General features: G+C 62.7%; 1 protein-coding gene across 1 annotated transcript in view; it reads left to right on the top strand.

The window, feature by feature from the left end:
- Positions 1-19,378, top strand: part of ZFPM1 (zinc finger protein, FOG family member 1) — a 61,637-nt gene extending 42,259 nt beyond the window's left edge. The window contains exons 4-10 of the mRNA XM_024978915.2: positions 4,038-4,171; positions 11,525-11,627; positions 13,184-13,393; positions 16,581-16,814; positions 17,015-17,110; positions 17,194-17,340; positions 17,501-19,378. Of these exons, the coding sequence (XP_024834683.1) occupies positions 4,038-4,171; positions 11,525-11,627; positions 13,184-13,393; positions 16,581-16,814; positions 17,015-17,110; positions 17,194-17,340; positions 17,501-19,257 (2,681 nt within the window). The 3' untranslated portion in view covers positions 19,258-19,378. The remainder of the gene's footprint in view (positions 1-4,037; positions 4,172-11,524; positions 11,628-13,183; positions 13,394-16,580; positions 16,815-17,014; positions 17,111-17,193; positions 17,341-17,500) is intronic.
- The last annotated feature ends 1,051 nt before the right edge of the window (positions 19,379-20,429 follow it).

Genomic DNA, 20,429 nt, shown 5'->3' on the forward strand with positions numbered 1-20,429 from the left:
TACCCTGGGCCAGTCTTTTAACCTCTCTGAACCTCATTCTCTCCCCCTGTACGCCTGGGGTGGGGGTTGCGGGGGGCGGGGGGGGGGGTGGGCAGCTTCAGTGTGGCTGGGAGGAATCCCTGTGATGGCAAACATTTGGCTAAGGCTCAATAAACAAGCCAGAAACTCCATTAGGACCATGTTAGTTCTCAGGGCAGATGGCATCGTTCCCCCAGTGTCCAGCTGTGGGGATGGGGCTGTGGTAGGTAAGGCAGGGAGGCCTCCGCGAGGACCTTGCTGGAGCTGGAGTCCTAGCTTCCCTGCTTGCTCCAGCTTCTCTGGAGCTGGGAGGAGGAGATGGAGACATGGTCACAGGAGGCTGCCAGGGCGGAGGACACCTCCACCTGGAAGCCCACCCTGATTGGCCCACCAGTGGCGCTGCCACTGCTGTCCATGTTCCCTGGGAGTTCTGAGGGCAGAGCATGTGCCACCCTCAGCTCTGCCCCAGGGACCTACCTGGCGCTTTGTTAAGTCCAAAGACAGTTCCGGTCCCACCTGGCCAGGCCTCACACTGTGGCTTGAGCACTCCTGGGCCTCCCTGGCTCCAAGTTTCCTGTGAGTGCGGTTGGGAGCTGACCATCTCCAAGGCCACCAGTGTCTAGATCCTCTGGAGCTTTAGGGGCCGTTTAAAAATAGCTGTGTCTTCCTGTCTGTCATGCACCTGGTCAGCTGCCACTCCCAGCCCCTTCCTTGCTCATTTGTACTTTAATTCATTCTCAGTTTTGAATGGAGCTCTCACTGAGTACCTAGTCTGCCAGGAGTAGGTGGCCTCACTCACCTCACCCCTTTTTTGGATACAGTTATTTCTGGTTGGGTAAGGGTCTCTGATAGGTGCTAACTGGGCTTTAACACCTGTTTGACTTGTGCTTGGGGTTAGGCAGGAACTGGGAGCCGGAAATAGGTTATCTGAGTGGTTGGATGCTGAACATGACCAGGGCCACCGTGGACAGCTGCACAGGTTGTGCACTGCACAAGTGCACTGAGTGAGCTGAGGCTGAGATCCAGCCATGTTCGCCCCACCGAGCCAGGCACCTGCTGTGGCCCTGACTCTGCCCACAAGGGGTACCCTTTCTAATGCCCAGCCTCTCAGGAATAGCCTCCCCTGGACTAGGGAAGTGGGTTCTGATTGACTGTTGCTTGATCCCCAGCTCACATCCCTCAGGTCCCTGGCCTCCATGCCTTTCCCAGGCCTGGGCCTGCCCCCAGCAAGCCCAAAGTGATGGGTTCTACCTCATCGTGCTGAACGGATGCCTTTATCAGGAGCCGTCCTCTCTGGCAGTGCGTGATACCCAGGAGATGGAGCGGGTGCCACGGGAAGCACCAGCCATGCTGTTATCTGGGAGCGGGGGCCGCCAGCCCTGGGGCGCGATTAGGGAGCCGGCGGTTTGTTGTGGTGTGGCGTGGGTGGGTGCTCTGCCCCTTCCTCCAGGAGGCCGCCAGGGCTAGAGGGGCTTCAGGATCCCACAGCTGTAGCAAGTCAGGGGGAACTGGGGGCCCAGGGCTGCACCCCATCCCGCCCATGGTGGGGACCTGGGCCAGACACCCCGTCCCTGCTGTGTCCCCAGGTCTGGGCGGGACTCGACCACTCTTGGGAAGACTGAAACGACTTCCTGCTCCTCCTCCTCTGGGGAAGGTGGGTGCTGGCCTCGGATGGACACCACTGTCTCCTACACGGGTCCCCAGCCTGACAAACCAGGAACAGGCCCCGGGCAGTGAGAGGACTGTCCCTGGCTTGTCCGTGGCCCCAGCAGCAGAACTGAAGCCCAGGGAGGGGCGTGGGCCTCCCTGCTCCAGAGGCCTGTGAGCGTGCAGACCCCACGAGGCTTGAAAGCTCTGGCTGTCCGCACATCAGGGTTCGGAAAGATTCCTCCTTGACCCCTGCCTCCAGTGGGGACAATGGGAGGGATGGGCAGTATACCCTAACCCTGGTGGGCTCCCCCTAGCCTTGGAAGCAGCACCCACAAGGGCCCAGCAAGCTTGCCATTAGGCAGCCTCTTCTGCTCCCCACATTCCCACCCCCTGGGGCCAGCCAAGTGGAGCACCAGAGACCCAGGTACGCCCTAGAGAGCAGGGGCCTGGACTCAGATCCTGACCTCCCACTGTCAGCCTCATCACCTCTTGGGGCCTGTTTCCTCATCTGTACTGGAAGAGGGAACAAGGGGAAAGCCGACGTCACAGGGCTGTTTGGGCAGGAACAGGTGACCGGTGCTGGCCAGTACCTTGCGGAGCCCTGGCCAGGACCCAGGCCATCCTGGTGCGCGGTGGAGGACACAGCCCCTTGTGGGCGGGCCACAGAGCAACAGGGCAGCCTCTGCCCCTCCCCACAGGGCCGATAAAGGGCACCGCCTCCTGGCCTCGTCCTGGTCCCCTGCCACCTTATCAGCCCTGGGGAAGACAAGGACCCAGTTAGAACGTTTTAGCCAGGCCTCCTGGCGTATTTGCACGTTATCTGTGCCATTAGGCCGGCAGTTATCTGATAATCAGGCCCATTAAGGCCACAGCCTGCCCGATCAGGGATCCAGGAAGTGGGGCCGACACAGCAGTGCTTGCTCGGGGTCCAGGCCAGGCCACATGAGGCTTCTGTAGGCCCAGGTGGCACCCGAGGGACGAGGTGGCCCTGCCTTCCAGGGCAGAGGGCGTGTGGCCTGGGGAGGGACCGCCCTGTGGGGGCATGGCCACCATCATCCCCTCCCTGTGGGTGGGTAACTTACCACGTGTGTCTCTCCCAGGCGGCCCAGGGAAAATCGCACAACCTTGGTGCCTTGAAATGTCAGAAATCTCTCTCACAGCTCTGGAGCTGAAGTCCCGCTCTGCCCCGAGGCTCCAGGGACAGTGTCCTCACGGCTGTGTCATGACAATCCCTGCCCCATCTTCACAGGGGCTTCTTCCTGTGTCTCCCTCACGAGGACACCCATCGTTTGCTGTAGGGCCCACCCCCAGGTTGCAGTACAGTGTCTTTAGGGGCCGCCCTGTAGTCCACCCCACGAGGTTATGTGGGTCGTGCAGCAAGGCCCAGCCGAGCCTGGGAGCCTGACTGCAGACACTGTGCAACCCTGAAGTCCTGCCTCGTGAGAGGGACTGGGGGTGCTCCCGGCAGAGGCCAGCAGTCCACATCCACGGGACAGAGTCCTGCAGTGGCTGCCCCAGCCACAGGAGCCACCACCCCGGCCACAGCACAGGCGGCCTTAGCCTGAGAGCCTTCGACCCCCAGTAGCACAGCAGACTGCTCAGAAAGGCAGCTGCTGACCAAAGGCCACAGCAGGAATCCGGTCCAGACCTTTCCAGAAAGTGGGCAGGGGTCCTGCAGGGAGTGATGGCACCACCTGGGTGCACACGGTCTGGCTGTGCCAAGGACCTCAGGGGCAGGACACTTAGCTCCTGCCCTGGCTCCCCTGCTGGGCCCTGTGCTCAGGCGCTAAGAGGACTGACTCACTCAACCTCACCCCAACCCCAGGAGGTGGGAGGTATGCAGTCCCTGACTCATGGTGGGAAACCAGCATTTCCACAGCTGCCTGTACAGGTGCGCTCTGCAGATCTCGGACTCAAGCCGATGGGAGGGGGCTGGGAGGATTGTGTGGTGGGACGGGAGGTGAGTCTCATCGGCATCGTCATCCTCGGCAGTGTCGCCCCCATGTAAGGCAGAGGGGTTGACCTGGCTCTGTGTGTGCATCCTGAGCTGTGCAAGGCACACGCATCCCAATGTGGCAGCCGTGGTTCCCAAGCTGTGCACCCACCTGCTCAGGTTCAGTGGCAAGCACCCCTCGCTATCTGGTTGCTGCAGCCTGCCATCCCTCATAAAAGGTCTGAGCACAGGGTCTGGCCTGGCCCCCAGGACCCAGCACCACCCTCGTAACCTGGGCCAGGCCACAGGGCCACCCACCCGTCGCCTGCCCTCCTCTGCCCTCAGTCCCCTGAATGCTCCCGCGTGAGGGGGCTGCAAGGACGGACTGAACCTGGGCAGCAGGCCCTCCTCACACCTCTGACGTCTCTCCCTGTAGACGAGCTGGAGCCACTGCTGCAAGACGGACAGAGGTGTGTGCAGGCTCGCTGCAGCCTCACCGAGGGCCTGTCCTGGGGCCCGTTCCGCGGGAGCATCCAGACCAGAGCCTCATCCCCCGGGCAGGCGGAACTGGTAAGTAGCCCAATCTCAGCTGCATGGGCCAAGGCAGTGTTCAGCCCAGGGTACAGGCCCTTCAATCCTTGAGCCAGGCCTGGGCTAGACCCCCACCCAGGAGCTCCTGCCTCTCAAAACAGGTCAGGAGATACAGACATGAGGTGCTGGGACCAGGAGGGAAGGGAAGAGGTAACTTTATGGGAGCACAGGGAGGGCTGCCTGGGGGAGGTGGTGTGGGACTCTAGCCCTCAGGGCGACCAAGGAAGGGCTGCCTGGGGGAGGGTTCTTTGAGCGGGCCTTCAGTGAAGGAGGAGAAGTTGGTGAGGCAGAGAAAGAGAAGGGCATTTGAGGGGAGGAAGCAGCAAGGGACTGAGTGCTGGGCCTGAGCCTGGCCTGTGCCCAGGCAGGCGGGCGGCACTGCCCTGGCACTGGGCTTCACGGGTGGGGTCACCCCCAGTGGCCAGGGAGGTGGGTTTCTGGATACAGCTGCAACCCAGGGTGAGCGATGCGTCCCTTCCCATGCCTGTGGGTCCTCCTGACGACAGGGAGAGGGCGCTGTTGGTGCCCGAGCGTCTCCAGTGCGGGCTGATGACCACTGGGGGCATGTCACCTGTCTCAGGGCTACTTCTGAGGTGCCCTCTCCTTAAGGCAAGTTGGTGCGGCATCCTCTCATGGGGCACAAGTGCTCCTTTTAGAACCTGTGTGGGTTGGTGTATGGGCGGTGGAGTGGGCGCCTGCTGTGATGGGAATGGGGTGGGCAGGGAGGTTGTGCATGACGAGTGTTCGGGAAACACCTCCAGCCATGGTGACGCTGGCCTAGAAGGCCAGGCAGCACCCAGCTTGGCCCCCCCAAGTCCAGGGCCCGGTGCCCCACGTGCGCAGGCGCAGCCATGGCCCAGGCCCTTGCAATTGCTAGTGTGGCATTCAGGTGAGGCTGGATCCAGGGTGCCAGCAGGTGCCCTGTGGTGCTGGGCCTCTGGTCGGCCTTCAGTGGCAGTGCAGGGCTGTGAGGGTGGGCTTGCCCCTCTCCCCCTCCCCACAGCTCTAATCAGCTCCAACCCGACAGAGCCCATTTCTCTGCAGAGGAAACCAGGCCCAGGCGCGGTGCCTGCAGCAGGGCTGGCAGGGAGCATGGGCAGAATCCCCAGCCATGCCCTTCCACAGTGGCTCATGGCCCCTAGCCACTCTGGTGAGAAGTGAAGCCTGGGCCGTGGGTCACGCTGGGGCAGAGGTCTCAGAATCGGGACCTGAGCTTCAGGAGCTTGGAGACGGCTCAGCGAGGTGGTGGGAGGCTGGCCCAGGACACAGGATGCCCACCTTCAAGGCCAGGCCATCCCCATGGCACAGGGTCGGACCCTGGGGTCTCCTACCCTGTGGCCGCTTTGCCGTGTGCCCCGCCTCTCTGAGCTGCTGTCTCCTCAGCCCCAGGAACCTCAGGGGGACACATCGGAGTCCTGTAGGGTCCTTGAGGCCCGAGCCTGCACTCCTGGCAGTGAAGAGGGTGGCAGAGCAGCAGCTCCTCTGTAAGGCGGGGAAGCCGGGTTCCCGGGAATGCTGGGCGGGTTAAATGAGGTGATACATGTGCGGCGATTACCCCAGGCCACGCCTCCAGGGCAGCATGGCCAGCACCCTGTGGAGGGCAGCCCTCCTATCCCATGGCCCCAAGCAGGTAGGAAGCAGCGAGAGCTCCAGCATGGATTTCAGCTCCTTGGAAGGAGCCAGACTTGGCTCCACTGTGTGATTGAGGCTGTGGTGCTTACGCAGTCCCTATAGGCAGGAAGCTCCCTGTCACTGGAGGGACGCAAGTAGCAGCCTACCCTCGAGAGGGCAGCTGTTAGGCGGCGCTGATGGGAGCGCCGTGACTGTCGAGGCAGGCTGACCGCGCCCTCCGTCTGTCCTGAGCAGGACCCTACCTCTCCCTCCGCTCCTTCCTTGGGGAAGGTCAGCCCCTTCCAAGGGACAGCTGTGTGTTCCAGACACAACTGCTAGGCGCCAGTCTTTAGACTTGGCCCCTCACTTTGTCCAGCCCTGCCTGAGGGAGGCACTGCTGTTCCCAATGTCCAGATGAGAAAACTGAGGCCCAAGAGGGTGGGTAACATAATACAGTCACCAGGACCAAATAGCAGAGACCCCTGAAGGTGGGGCTGGGGGACTGGAGCCCCGGGATCCCCACTGCACCCCCACCCCCAGGCCCTCCCCTCCTGCCGGCAGCCTCCCCTCTGGAGGTTCTTGTATTCCTTGGGCCCAGGGCACAGGTCAGCCTGGGAAGACTTGGCGTGAGGCTGGAAACCCTCTCCAGGCTGGGAGATAGTGTCCAGGGAGCGCTCCTTTGAGGCTCGTGCAGAGGAGCCCAGGGAGGAAGGGCAGCCCGCTCGGCCTGCGGCTTTATCTCCTGCAGAATTAAATCCTTGATTAACCCTTATCTTCCCAGCAGGCACTATCTCTGCCTTGGCGCCAAGTGTCCAGACACGCGTACAAGATGATTGATTTCTTAAAGATACGCGTGCCTCTCCGATACTTCATTTATTGTCTAAATATTTTCGCTAGCGTTCCAGCGGGCCCCTTATCGAGCTCAGTTGATGGGCCTGGCTCTCTCCCCCGCGTACCTCCCACCCCAGACCATCCCATCGCCTGCCGTGCAGCTTGTCTTTGCTGTTTGGAGGACAAAGTGGGAGAGGGGCAACTCTGGGGTATGGCAGCACTTTCCCACAATCGCCCTGGGCCTAGGCTGCCTGCAGAGGGGAGGCACGGTGGCGTCCCCGCACACGCCAGGCCTTGGGGATGGGACCGAGGAAAGGACACAGCACACAGAGCCTGCCAGGAGTCAAGAGTTGGTTCGCTGTGGGACCTCAAGGTACCCCAGGATGCAACTGGGGGCCTTTGCTGGAAACCCAGGGGTTGGAAGCCCAGCAGTGTAAAACTTGTACTCAGATGCAGAAGAAACGTTCAGGATGGGTGGTAGATGGATATGTAGATGGGTAAGAGGATGATGAGTGGAGGATAAGCAGAGAGACAGATGGATAGGTGGACAGGCAGATGGTAGACAGATGACCTGCTGCTGCTGCTGCTGCTGCTAAGTTGCTTCAGTCGTGTCCAACTCTGTGCAACCCCATGGACTGCAACCTACCAGGCTCCCCCATCCCTGGGATTCTCCAGGCAAGAACACTGGAGTGGGTTGCCATTTCCTTCTCCAATGCGTGAAAGTGGAAAGTGAAAGAAGTCGCTCAGTCATATCCAACTCTTAGCGACCCCATGGACTGCAGCCCACCAGGCTCCTCCGTCCATGGGATTTTCCAGGCAACGGTACTGGAGTGGGGTGCCATTGCCTTCTCCCAACAGATGACCTGGATGGTAGAATGATGGGCAGAGGTGGATGGAAGAGTGTTGGTCGATGGATGGGAGGGTGAGTGGATACTGGCTAGATAACTGGATGGATGCGTGCACAGGCAGATAGATGTTGGACAGAAGGTTAAGTGCTGGATGTATGGGCAGAAGGTGGATGGATAATAGAGGAAGGATAGTAGATGGACAAGGATGGATGGAAGGGTGAGTGGACACTGGACGGATAAATGGATGGATGCGTGCACAGGTAGATGTCAGATGGAAGGTTGCGTACCAGATGAATGGGCAGGTGGATGGTGGATGGATGAATGGATAGTGGATGGATAAATGGAAGATGGACGGGCAGTTAGAAGGTGGATGGACAGGTGGGTGAATCTGTGGGCAGGCAGAAGATGGGTGGGTGGGTGGGTGGATGGATAGGTAGCTATGTAAACACGTGAAAGGGGAGATGGATGGTGGCTGGACGAGCGAACCAGCAGGCCTGCACTAACCTGGCCCATCCATCTATCTGTCCAGCTGCCCTCCCAGAGCTCATCCACTTTATCTGCAAGGCCACTGTGACGTCAGTGAGAGGCAGGACGGACCCTCTGGAGGAGCAGCAGGTCTGGGTAGGCAGCCCCTGCCCATGAGGCTGACACGAGGTCAGCTGGCTCCACGCAGATGGGGCTGGGCCTTCGGGCACCACAGGCCCTGAGCGGCTCTCCCCACAGGACCTCCCCCAAAGGTTGTCATCAGTGGTCATGGCCAGGCAGAGCCAAACTTTCAGCAGGACGAGCCCTGGCCAGAGGGTGGGGTGCTGCAGCGCACCGGACCACGGCCCTCCTGGTGAGGCCCCTCTTCCTGCGGTTGCCATAGGGAATGATCCCTAAGGGAAGATGCCCAGCCTGGGCATGGCACACAGTGGGTCCCTTGGGCTTCTCTCGCCTGACACACCTAAGCTGCCCCATGGGTGGGGATGCCTCTGGCAATGGTGAGTGGGACAGACTGACAAGACAGGGGTGCAGCCTGATCAGAGCCCACCACAGCCTGCTCCCCTCACCTCCCGTGAGCCTACCCGCAGTGCCCTGGGAGGCCTTCCGCGGGCCATCTGGCTCCCTGAGCCAGGACCCCGCCGCCCCTGGACGCTGCTTCACGGATGCAAGGCAGGTTTGGGAACAGCCTGAGATATGGCTGTCACAGCGGATGCGGTAGAGATAGGGTTTCTGATGGTTATCAGTGGGCACAGAACCCAGACACTGACCTCTTTGTTAGGGGAACAAGGAGGGTTCTCAGATGCACCCAGAGAATTTAAAGGAGCCGCCCGCTATCCCGGGGCTGGGTGGGGAGGCCTAGTCACGAAGGGACCAAGCAACCCCCACAGCTAAGGCAGGGTGGAAAACCAAGCTTCTTGCTCACTCTGGACCTAGCCTGTCCAGAGCGAGCTAGACCCAAACCCAGCAATGAGCCTGGGGGAGCCCAGGGAGGGGAGGCAGCCAGTCTCTGATAGTTTTGGCAGAAGGGCCAGGCTCACACCATGCTGCCCACAGGACCTTCAACCACCAGAGAAAAGGGCTCTGTCCCAAGGCTGCCTGGAATTAGGGTGGGGGCAGAGGGGAGAAGAAAAGATAGAATAGGGCAGCTCGAACCATGTCCGGCCCTGCACAGCAGGGAGGGCAGAGACTGAAATCTATCCTCACCGCCCAGGGCTGGGTCGGGGGCAGGTGCCTGCACCCCTAGGGTCCAAGCGCAGGAGGGCAGGCCAGGGGTAATGGGCTCAGCCTTGCCCATGTAAGTGGGGGCCAGGCTCCCACAGAGTATTAAGGGCCAAGGGAATGAGAGGGAAGGGTTCTAACCCTGGATCTCCTGGCCCCTCTCCCTCTTGGGATTCAGGCATGGGGTCCCCATGTCCCCTACCCCTCGCCCACCCTCATGGGCGCCCAGCCAGTCCAGGGCAGCCACTAGGCAAGGAACCGCTCCTGGCAGGAGACACAGAGCCCCCAGGAACATGGCGCTGCCTCCTGCCCTCCGCGTGGACGGACGTGGAGAATCGGGGGTTCTGCAGCGTCAGCAGGGCTGTGCTTTTATCATGCCGCAAACACGCCGCTCCCGGGAGTGATAAGCACTAAACCGACCGGGAGGCTGTCAGTCTCAGTTTGAGGGTTTAGAAATATTGGGACGAATAATTAGATTTCATATCGTTACCGCAGCACCCATCAGAGGATCAGGCAGATTAATTTTTTTCTCCCTCCTCCACTCATTAATATTCATTAGAGACTCGGAGAGGCCCCCGCCTCTGCGAGCTGCCAGCCCAGGTCGGGCCAGCCGGGATGTGGGAGCCGCTGGCCACTCGCTGCTGCGCCCGCTCCGCTTTGGCCCCAGCCTGTCCCCAGCTATGGGCGGCAAAAACCTCCCAGTGGGGAGACCCCTGGCTCTGCGGCTGGCCCTCAAAAGCCAGCTCCTTGGTGGCACCCGTCGCCTCCAGCTGATATCTGGTGGTTGACGGCCTGGTGGCCTCCTGGGCCCAGAGGCACAGCCCCTGCCCACTGTGTCCTGCCAGCCAGAGGGAATGGATGAGCAAGGATGGCCCTGCTCCTGTTCTTCACTTGCCAGGCAGGCGTTGTCCAAAGTGAGGGGGGCTCCACACTGACGGTGACTACCCGGTACCCCAGGGGAAACCAAGTCACAGAGAGGGACGTGACCCACCCCAAGAGCAGGCGCAGCACAAGGTCGGTCGAGGGGGCATGCAGGCTCCAGGCATCGCCATCTGCAGAGATGCTGGGGCCAAGGCAGGGTGGGCATGGCGCTGGCCAGCTCCACTCCTGTGAGCCACTGGCCGACTATTCTCCACTCGACTGTTCCACGACTGAGCGTTGCAGCTAGTCCACTGGCCGGGCTGCCTGAGCCCAACACAGGATGAGGGCAAGGCGCAGAGGAGTGCGGTGAGGCCGCTGTGCATTGAGGGCCAGTGCCCTCCCAAGTCTCCCAGTCAGGGAGTCTGGACTGCACCCTGGTACCCAGCTCTGGAGCCCATGTGGTCCCTGCAGGCAAAGCCTAATAAAGCCATGGGCTAGGACCAGGCATGCTGGTGCCCACAACCCATCAGAGGACCCCTCCAAGTGCTACTTGCCCCAGACATCCCACCACATAGCATCCTGGCCAGCTGCCACAGGTGCCTCAGGGTGCACAAACGGCCCGTCCAGGGGGCAGCAGGTAACACGGTCTTACAGTTAGCTCAACAGTTTGCACACGGCGCCCAGGGGCTGAGCTTGGCCATCCCACTGGAGAGGAGCAGTCCAGAACCCACCCAGCCCTGGGGCTGCAGCCTGACGGGCGGCAGTGGTCACTCCAACCTCCTGGGGCCAAGCAGGGCGAGGTCTGTACTGCATTGCTCCCCGCTGGGCGCTTCAAAGGCCGGACTCTCAGCCCAGGCCACTGGGGGAGTGAGCTGCCTCCCTTCCCTTCCCTCACCTGTGAGGTGGGAGGAGGGTGCAACCAGCAAGGTGGGGGCAAGGGGCTGACCATGCTCTGGGAGCCGCGGGGAGGTTGGGTGCTCAGCCAGCAAGGCAGGGGGACGTCTTGCTGCCCGGGGACCTTGTGGGGCTGCTGGGCCCAGGCAGAGGTTCCTCACATGTCCGCCACCTACCAGCCCCAGAATGGACCGGACAGAGATGCACCGGCGTGCCCCAGGGCTGGGATGATGCCATCTCTTCCAGGCCAGTCCCCTGCTCACTCGCGCCAGCAGCCTGCGCCTGGGGTAGCAGCCCACTCGGGAGGGGGCGGCTGGAGCGAATGGCAGTCTGTCTGTGCAACCTTGGGTGAGCTGCTCGACCTCTCTGGGCCTCAGCTCCTCAGTGAACCCAGCGCCTGACCTGTGGAAGGCGCTGGCTCCCTGCAGTGTGCCTGTTGCCAGCACGGTGCTCAGCACACCCATGGGGTGAACTCTCAGGCTTCTGCCCACGTGGTCCCTGAAGAACGCTCCTGGTCTACCTCTTTTTCTGCTGTGTCCGGGAGCATGACTGAGTGCTTGCTGACCCCTCTTCCTGCCCCCAGAGCCCGGCCCTGACCCTGCTGCTGGAGGACGAGGCCTGCTGGCTGAGGACACTGCCCCAGCCCCTGGCCGAGGCTGAGGCCAACGCGGAGATCTACCGGAAGGGTTGGTATCCTGGTGCTTCCCTCACGGCTTCCGGAGGAGGGGGGTCATGCTTTTCCTGGGGCAGCCCTTAAAGGCAAACCAGCCTGCCTGGGCCACTGCTGCCATGCCCCGATCAATGTCAGTCTGGGACTGGACAGACATCTGCCCGGGCATGGGGGAGCAGCCCCCCAGTGAGGCCAGGACTGCCCTCAGGACCTCTGGGAGACCACCAGGGCAGCAGAGGAACCAGGCCTGGTGGGCTGCCGGGTCTGGCAAGGGCCAGCAGGTCCATGTGGGGCCTCTGTCTTGTGAGGACAAGGAAAGCACTCGCCCCCATGCCCCTCCTGTGCCATCCAGGAGTGGCTCTCGAGGGAGGGGGGCAGGCTGGGTCCTTGGCACCCCTGGTGTCCTGGTCCTGCCTGCCCTGGTCTGCCCAGACCAGCCTTCCCAGCGTGTGACGATCTGGGCATCAAGGCGGGGGACCTCCCATTACAGATGGAGGCTCTGGTCCCAGGGTGGGTGGGAGGACGGACTCGTGACAAGTTCTACACCCGAGCAAGGGCCATCCACCACAGCGTGGCCACCTGGAAGGGCCATGTGCCTGCTGACCACAGGAAACCCACCTCCTTCCCCGACAGGGGCTCCACTTCGGTAGAATGTTCTGGGGGTGTCCCCCTCACCATCGCCTGAGTGCAATGAATTAAGTGTCCTGGGGGCAAGAGGGGACCAGGCTGGGCTGCTGCTCCAACACCCACCCGAGCCCCTCCCCATGTGGGGTCCCCAGGAGCACCCAGGGACCTGAGCTTTCCCTCTGCCTGTGGTGACCCCATGGACCTGGCTAACATGGCCACATGTACTCCTCTCCAGAGGACCCCCACCCCTCCTCCCTGCTTGAGGGTACTCTTAAGGGCCCAGAGAGCACTGGAGGGCCTGGGTTGGCAGCAGGTGACCAGCTAGGGGCCTGGACACCTGACTGGGAAACGGCCTGGTTAGCACTGCCTTGCCTGGTCAGCAGGGCCCATCTGCCCGGGTAGGATAAGGGTCCCTGGGGTGCTGAATGCTCTCATAAGGTGGCCTGGGGCCTTGCCTCTTAGGGAAGGCAGGCTCCTGGCAGCCTCTGAGCTGGACTGAGTCCTGTTAGCCGCGGCTGCCCCCTGCAGGCTGCTGTGGAAACAGCCGTGCCGGCCAAGCTGTGAGGCCTTTCCAGGGCTTGGTGAGTGGCTACCCAGCCCTCCGGGCTGTTCCGGTCTGCTTGGCTCCTCTCTCCTGGAAAAGGGCCCTCCCACTCAGACAGGCTGGCGCAGGGAGGCCCAAAAGAGCAGGCACACCCTGGGGGACCACTCAGGAACCCCAAGGAGGCAGGGGGCACCATGGAAACCAGCCGGCCACAGCTGCCCACCTGGTGTGGCTTCTCTCCGGTCCCCATGCCCAGCTGTGGAACCCAGGTGTCTAAGATGGGGCCGCGCAGAGGCGCTCAGGAGGATAAGATTGGGGCGGTGGAGGGAGGTCTTTGCAGAGGCACGGCCGTTGTGGCCTGGAGCTGCGGGCTGCCACGTCACAGCTGCCCTCCCCCGCAGATGAAGCCCTCTGGTGCAGGCTCACCAGGCCGGTGCCTGCAGGTGGACAGCTGAAAGTGCTCCTGGTGGCCAAGCCCCCCAGCAACCCCAGCCACCCTGTGAAGAAGGAGCCAGCGGAGCCTGAGAGCCCAGCCCCCTCCCACCCCGACATCCAGCTCCTGCCCCAGCAGGCTGGCATGGCATCCATCCTCGCAACCGCGGTCGTCAACAGTGAGTAACCCACTGCCACCCGGCCCCCGCTAGACTGCAAGGGGTCCCCAGCTTAAGATCTGCAGGGACCAGTCTGCTGGTCTGTTAGCTGACCAGAGGAGGGCATGTGCTCCAGGGGCCTGGCAGTGGGGATCGGGGGGAGCCCCAGGATGCAGCCCATGGGTGAGGGAGCTTTTCACCCGGTGTGTCTGGCACACACAGGTTCTTCAGCCCCCTACTTGGCCAGCAATCAGAGCAGCCTCCTGGAGCTGGGGTGGGGTCTCTGATGCGCCCACCCTGGGGGCCTAGCAGCAGCCCTGCCCTCACCCACTATGTGCTGGCCCCACCCCTACCTCCCAGTTGCGAGGGACACACCTGTGTCCTCTAGGACAAAGGCACCGATAAGACCAGCTGGAGCAGAGGGACCCTCCCCACGACCAGCAGAGGGTCTGGACTTGCTTATTCCTCAAATCCTTGTTTGATGTCCATGCCAGACCAAGCAGTGGAGGAACCTGCCTGTGTTGAGGGAACCACCACCACTCCCAGGGCTAAGGCAGGTGGCCACGGGCAGGTTCACGATGGGAGAAAAGCTGTGACGTGGGCACTGCCCAGGGCTGCCTCAGTCCGGGTGCCTGGGAGACCCGCAGACCAGGGAGGGCAGCCAGGCGGACGGCCCAGCAAGACCTTGGCCAGAGCAAGACTCCGAGGGTGGTCCCACGTGAGGGCTGGGGTCCCTTCTGAGAAATGACCCCAGCAGAAGGCTTTCAGGCAGCAATGTGTGTGCAGTCGCTAAGTCAGGGATCCAATGTAGTTCTAAAACTGCAGGGCTGTTAGGTGGAGAAGAGTAGCCTTCTTCTTAAGCAGGTTAAATGTGGTGGTGACCTGCAGCCAGTGGAGGGACCGAGGCAGACTGGAGAGGTGCGGGAGCCCAAAGGCCTGCTGGGTGAGGAGGCAGCAGCGCGAGGCCAGGGCATCACAGGCAAGGAGGGGGGCCCAGCCAGCAGCCTGTTGGGCACTAAGTGGACACGTGCTGAGACTCAGGGTGTAGTCAGAGTGGGGAGCTCTGGGCGGGATGAGGCCCCAGGGAGAGACAGGATCTGCGGGCACTGGAAGGGACACCATGACCCAAACAGTTGCAGCCAAGTGAGGCAGGTGTCACCAGAAGGGAGGGGGACAAGCACAGGCAGGAGGCCCGTGCCCAGAGCCTGCGTGGAAGGACTGTACTGGACAGGGCAAGGCCGCCGCTCCAGGGAGAACGGGTCCTGCAGGGGGCTCAGGGCGGAGGTGAGTACAGAGGGGTCTTATCTAAACAAAGTTTCAGGAAAGAGGGAGGCTGAATGGAAGGGTCTCTAAGGGGCCAGGATGGCCACTGCACCAGGGCAGGAAATGGCATCCGTTGCCTAGCAAGGCCTGTCTCCCCTCTGTTCAAGGGGAGCCTGCCAGGAGCCCCAGTGCTGGAGGACTTCCTCTCGAGCCAGCCCAGAGGCAGCCTCTCTGGGCCTCGGTTTCCCTCCCCTTGAGTTTGATGTTTCATCTGTGAGGCCATGGTGGGCTCGCTATCGAGTTTACACCAACCCCACCCCAGCCTCAAGTGGGTCTCCAGCTGCTGGTCTAGAAAGGCCCTCAGACCCTGAGCTCCAAAGTCAACCAGACCCAGTTTAATTCCTGAGACTCCAGCACTGGGAGCCTCAGTTTTCTCACCTGTGACAGGAGTGGAGCTAATGCCCATCTCGAGGTGTCTGTGCAGGTCACAGGGCTGCGTCCAGCCAGGACTCGGGTCACCTTGGGTCAGTGGGACTGTGACCATCCTCGCTGTTTCAGGGCTAGGGCTCACCTGAGACTCCAAGGTTCCCACCCCCTCCCCATGCCACAGCCAGCCCCCCATCCCCCAGCACTGAGCTTGCAGATACCAAAAGCCCACCGCTGGCCCTAGAGATCTGGATCCCAGCTCCAGGCCTCCGCTAGTAAGAGAACAGAGCTGCCCTGAGGCCCCCAAATAAAAGGGAACTTGAAAACCAGTGGTAACACAGTGGGAAGGTTGGGGCCAGAAAAACTGCAGATACTGGGTATGAGGGGACGACCTCACCCCACAGACAGGTACTAAATTCCTTAGAGCAGGGCTCCCCAACCTCTGGGATCTAATGCCTGATGATGTGAGATGGAGCTGATGTTAACAGTAGAAATAAAGTGCACAATACATGTAATGCATTTGAATTATCCCAAAACCATCTCCACTCCACCCCCGTCTGGAAAAATTGTCTTCTATGAAGCTGGCCCCTGGTGCCAAACAGGTTGGGGACCGCTGGTTTAGAGGAGGCAGAAGGTGGAGGCTTGGCAGCACCCACGGGCGGTGGGGAGGCCACCACCTCTGAAGAACTGCCAACCAGCAGGGCGAGGAGCACATCCTAACCCACACAAGTTAAAACCCCAAGAAGGGGTCCCAGGCCCCTCCACCCCACATCAAGGTCAGGACACAGAACAAAGCCTCCCCCTCCCTGGGTTCAGCCGCAGAGCAGGGCAGAAACAACAGGACATTCCTGAAGGATCTCTGGGAACCGGAGGGCTGCTGAACCGCCCATCAGAGAAACCCTCACCAGTTGGCAGGTCCACCCCCACAGGCCACACTCCCATAAACCAAAAACACAGAGGCAGCCCACACGGCTAAGTGTGGTGAATCAGCAAAGTCTGACCAGTAACACACGGAGCCATCAGGTGGGGGGTGTATTTGACTCTGACGCTCTTGGTCCCCCGCAGCTCCTGGCCTCTACCCGCCCCCAGCGCTTGGGGACACATGCACCTGGATGCCCACCCACCTGTCTCCTCCTCCTCCATGGGCACCCGGCTCCAGGCTGTCCCCCATGTCCTGTCATCCCCACTGACCACACTCCTTCCATGGGCACCCACAAGACCCCAGCGTCTCCTTCCGGGGCTCACTGTTGGAAAGCAGTGCGGGGCTGTCCTGGGGGACCCCATCCACGTGTCCCCATGGCATCCTGGAGATCCACAGAAAGGGGACGCAGCGTCACCAAGGGACACCTAAGAAGGCACAGCCCAGGTCACAGGCCTCGCTCCCCGAGCTGGAGGACCCCGCGGCACAGCCCTCATGTTGCAGAGGGCCATGCCTGCCCTGGGTGGGAGGTGGCCACACTGCTGCCGGGGCACCCCCTCAGGCTTGGCCCAACTCTCCCCTGCCTTCTCATCCCCTCAGAAGACGTCTTTCCCTGCAAAGACTGTGGCATCTGGTACCGTAGCGAGCGGAACCTGCAAGCCCACCTCCTCTACTACTGTGCCAGCCGCCAGGGTGCCGGCTCCCCTGCTGTGGCCACCCTGGATGAGAAGCCCAAGGAGACCTACCCCAACGAGCGGGTCTGCCCCTTCCCCCAGTGCCGCAAAAGCTGCCCCAGCGCCAGCTCCCTGGAGATCCACATGCGTAGCCATAGTGGTGAGCACCACCCCCACCCCCCAACAGTGTCCTCCCACCCAGGCTCACCGTGCCTGTCCTGGGGTTGCATGCCAGCCACGGGTGTGCCTGGGTGGTCCTCTTTACCATTCCCTGCTGCCTCCCACGGGCCCCAGGGTCCTGGGAGGCAGAGCCGAGGGGTCTCTGGCCAGTGAGGCTCTCTCACCAGGCCTGTGTTCCAGGAGAGCGCCCCTTCGTGTGTCTCATCTGCCTGTCCGCCTTCACCACCAAGGCCAACTGTGAGCGGCATCTCAAGGTGCACACAGACACGCTGACCGGTAAGCAGGGTGGGGATGGAGGCCGTGGTTAGGGTTGGTAGGGCCCAGCTGCCCAGGGCCCTGACTCCATGGCCCTCCTGCAGGAGTCTGCCACAGCTGCGGCTTCATCTCCACCACAAGGGACATCCTCTACAGCCACCTGGTGACCAACCACATGGTCTGCCAGCCGGGCTCTAAGGCTGAGATCTATTCACCAGGGACAGGCCACCCCACTGCCAAACTCCCCACAGGTGAGCCCCTGGGAACCAGGAAGAGGCGTGGCGGTTTCAGACTGGGTTCTGTACCACGTCTGCCCAGCCCCATTCCCCCTTCCCACCCTCCCCACTTCAGGTCTGCCCCAGGCAGGTCCTGCTCCAGCCCTGACAGGTGGCCTCTGGGCTCTCCCCACAGACAGTCTGGCCGCCTTCCATCAGCACACGGCACTGCATGGCCCCCTGGCCTCTGCCGACCTAGGCCTGGCGCCCGCCCCCTCACCAGGAGTGGACAGGAAGGCCCTGGCCGAAGCCACCAACGGAGAGTCTAGAGCGGGTCCCCAGAACGGGGGCGGCGGCGATCCCCCAGCGGCTCCCAGGAGCATCAAGGTGGAGGCAGCGGAGGAGCCCGAGGCAGAGCCAGGGCCTCTCGCCCCTTCACGAACGCCGTCACCACCCAGCCCTGGCCCCGCGCGGGTGAAAGCAGAGCTCTCCAGCCCCACACCCGGCTCCAGCCCAGGGCCCAGCGCACTGTTCCTGCCGCACCTGCCCGCGGCGCCACCGGCCTCCGAGATCCTGGCCAAGATGTCCGAGCTGGTGCACAGCCGGCTGCAGGCGGGTACGGGGTTGGGCGCGCCGACAGGCCTCTTCGCCGGGGCCCCCAAGGGCGCCACGTGCTTCGAGTGCGACATCACCTTCAACAACGTGAACAACTTCTACGTGCACAAGCGCCTCTACTGCTCTGGCCGCCGGCCGCCCGACGACGTGCCCCCAGCCCGCCGGCCCAAGGCGGCCCCCGCCCCGCCTCGCGTGCCCCCTGCCCCGCCATCCTCGGAGGCCGAGGCGCCACGCTCGTCGCCGGGTCCCGGGGCACGCGAGGACGAGGCGGGGAGCGCGGCCACGCCCGAGGCAGACGCTGACGCGAGCGGCCGGGGCAGCGAGGGCAGCCCTAGCCCGGGCAGCGGGGCGGATGAGGACGACGACCCCCGCCGGACGCTGTGCGAGGCCTGCAACATCCGCTTCAGCCGCCACGAGACCTACACGGTGCACAAGCGTTACTACTGCGCCTCCCGCCACGACCCGCCGCCGCGCCGCCCAGCACCAGCCGGGACACCTGCGCCCTCGGCGCCGCCAGTACGCTCGCGCAGGCGCCGCAAGCTCTATGAGTTGCACGCGGCCGGGCCTGCCCCGCCCTTAGCCGGACCTGCCCCGCCCCTGGCCGGGCCCGCCCCTCCCTCCGCGCCAGGCTCCGCCCCTACGCCACCCGGACCTGCCCCCACGCCGCCCGCATCGCCGCGGCCCGGAAGCGGAAGTGGCCAGGAAGCGGCCGAAGGCCCTATCGACCTAAGTAAGAAGCCGCGACGCCAGGCTCCAGCAGCCGCCCCCGGCCCTGCGCCTGGCCTGGCGGCCCTGGCCGATTACCACGAGTGCACGGCTTGCCGCGTGAGCTTCCACAGCCTCGAGGCCTACCTGGCGCACAAAAAGTTCTCGTGCCCCGCCGCCCCGCGCCGCCTGCGTGCGGCCCCCGAGGACCCGCCCGCCGTCGTCTGCCCCTACTGCCCCCCGAACGGCGTGGTGCGCGGCGACCTCATCGAGCACTTCCGCTTGGCGCACGGCCTGCTGCTGGGCAAGCCCTTAGTTGGTCCAGGCGCGGAGGCCCGGACGCCCTCGCCCGCTGCTCCCCGCGATGGCCTCAACGGTCAGGACCTGCAGGAGCCGCCTGCCAGCAGCCCCCGGCCCGGCCCGCCCCCAGCCGCGTCCCCGGAGGCTGTGCCGACGCCCCCCTCGTATTCGGACAAGGGTGTGCAGACCCCCAGCCAGGGAGCGCCGGCCCCTGTGCCCAACGGCAACCACAGGTACTGCCGCCTGTGCAACATCAGGTTCAGCAGCCTGTCCACCTTCATCGCCCACAAAAAGTATTACTGCTCCTCCCACGCGGCCGAGCACGTGAAGTGAGCGCCCGGCTGCTGCTGCCCTGCAGGGGCCCGGGAAACCACGCACAGGCCTCGGCAGAGGGGCTGCAGGGGGCAGCGCCCGCCTGGACCTTGGCACTTAATAAAGAAGTTCAGTTTGCTGAGCACAGTGGTGGAGCAGCCTAGTTCTCTCTGAGCAGAGGGCCCTACGGGGTGGGCGCACATAGGACCAGCACCACACCTGAGTACACACGGGCCACTGCAGGCCAGAGTCACATGGTTAGTGGCCTTAAGAGTTGGATCTCGCCCAGGGTCGGGCCTGATGGCACTGCTCCGGGCCCCTGGGGCACGGGGACAGCAGGTGCTGGCCTTCCTGGTCCACTGCTGCCCTCCAAGATCCAGCCAGAAGCTCTCTTTTGGGCACCAGATGCCAAAGAGAAGAGCTTCATCCTGGCCAGCTCACAGCTCTTCCACCTGCTCAGTGCTGATCGCTGGATGCCACCTGTCCAGTTACAGGCCACCGAGGCATCCAGGGATGGGAGCACCTTGCTTGCCAAGGCCTATGGGGGCAGAAGGGAGATGGGCAGCCAATTCCCCAAGCCCACAGTGCTCCGTGAGAAGAGCCAGCTCTTGGACTGGAGGCAGCAGGCACCTGTGGTCCTGCAGTGGGCACGAGGTTGGGGCCACCCCACTCCCAGTCTGTCCTGCTGGTGCTGTGGGGGCTGCATGCACCATGGCTGACCATGATCTGGCCCAAACCCAAGCAAGGAATCCAGCACTTGGCAGCTGGGTGTCTGTGGGCTTCCTCCAGCCTGGTGTCCCTTGATTTGAGGTACACAATGTCTTTTTCAAATACAACATACCTGGTTGCTGCTGCTGCTAAGTCACTTCAGTCGTGTCCGACTCTGCGACCCCATAGACGGCAGCCCACCAGGATCCCCCGTCCCTGGGATTCTCCAGGCAAGAACACTGGAGTGGGTTGCCATTTCCTTCTCCAATGCATGAAAGTGAAGTTGCTCAGACCTGGTAGCCTACTGCCAAAAAAAAAAAAAAGGCCTTTTTCTTCCTCCAAATATCTGAAAGGCTTCCTGCCACACACCCAGACTCACTGTCCTGCCCAAGGCAAGTTCCATCCCACCCAGTCCTCAGTGGTGGAAGACCGAGGAACCTGTGTCAGGACAAGAAGAGCCCCCTCCCGCTTGCTTTTGGCTGACC

The sequence above is a fragment of the Bos taurus genome, chromosome 18 (assembly GCF_002263795.3).
Source record: "Bos taurus isolate L1 Dominette 01449 registration number 42190680 breed Hereford chromosome 18, ARS-UCD2.0, whole genome shotgun sequence".
NCBI lineage: Eukaryota > Metazoa > Chordata > Mammalia > Artiodactyla > Bovidae > Bos > Bos taurus.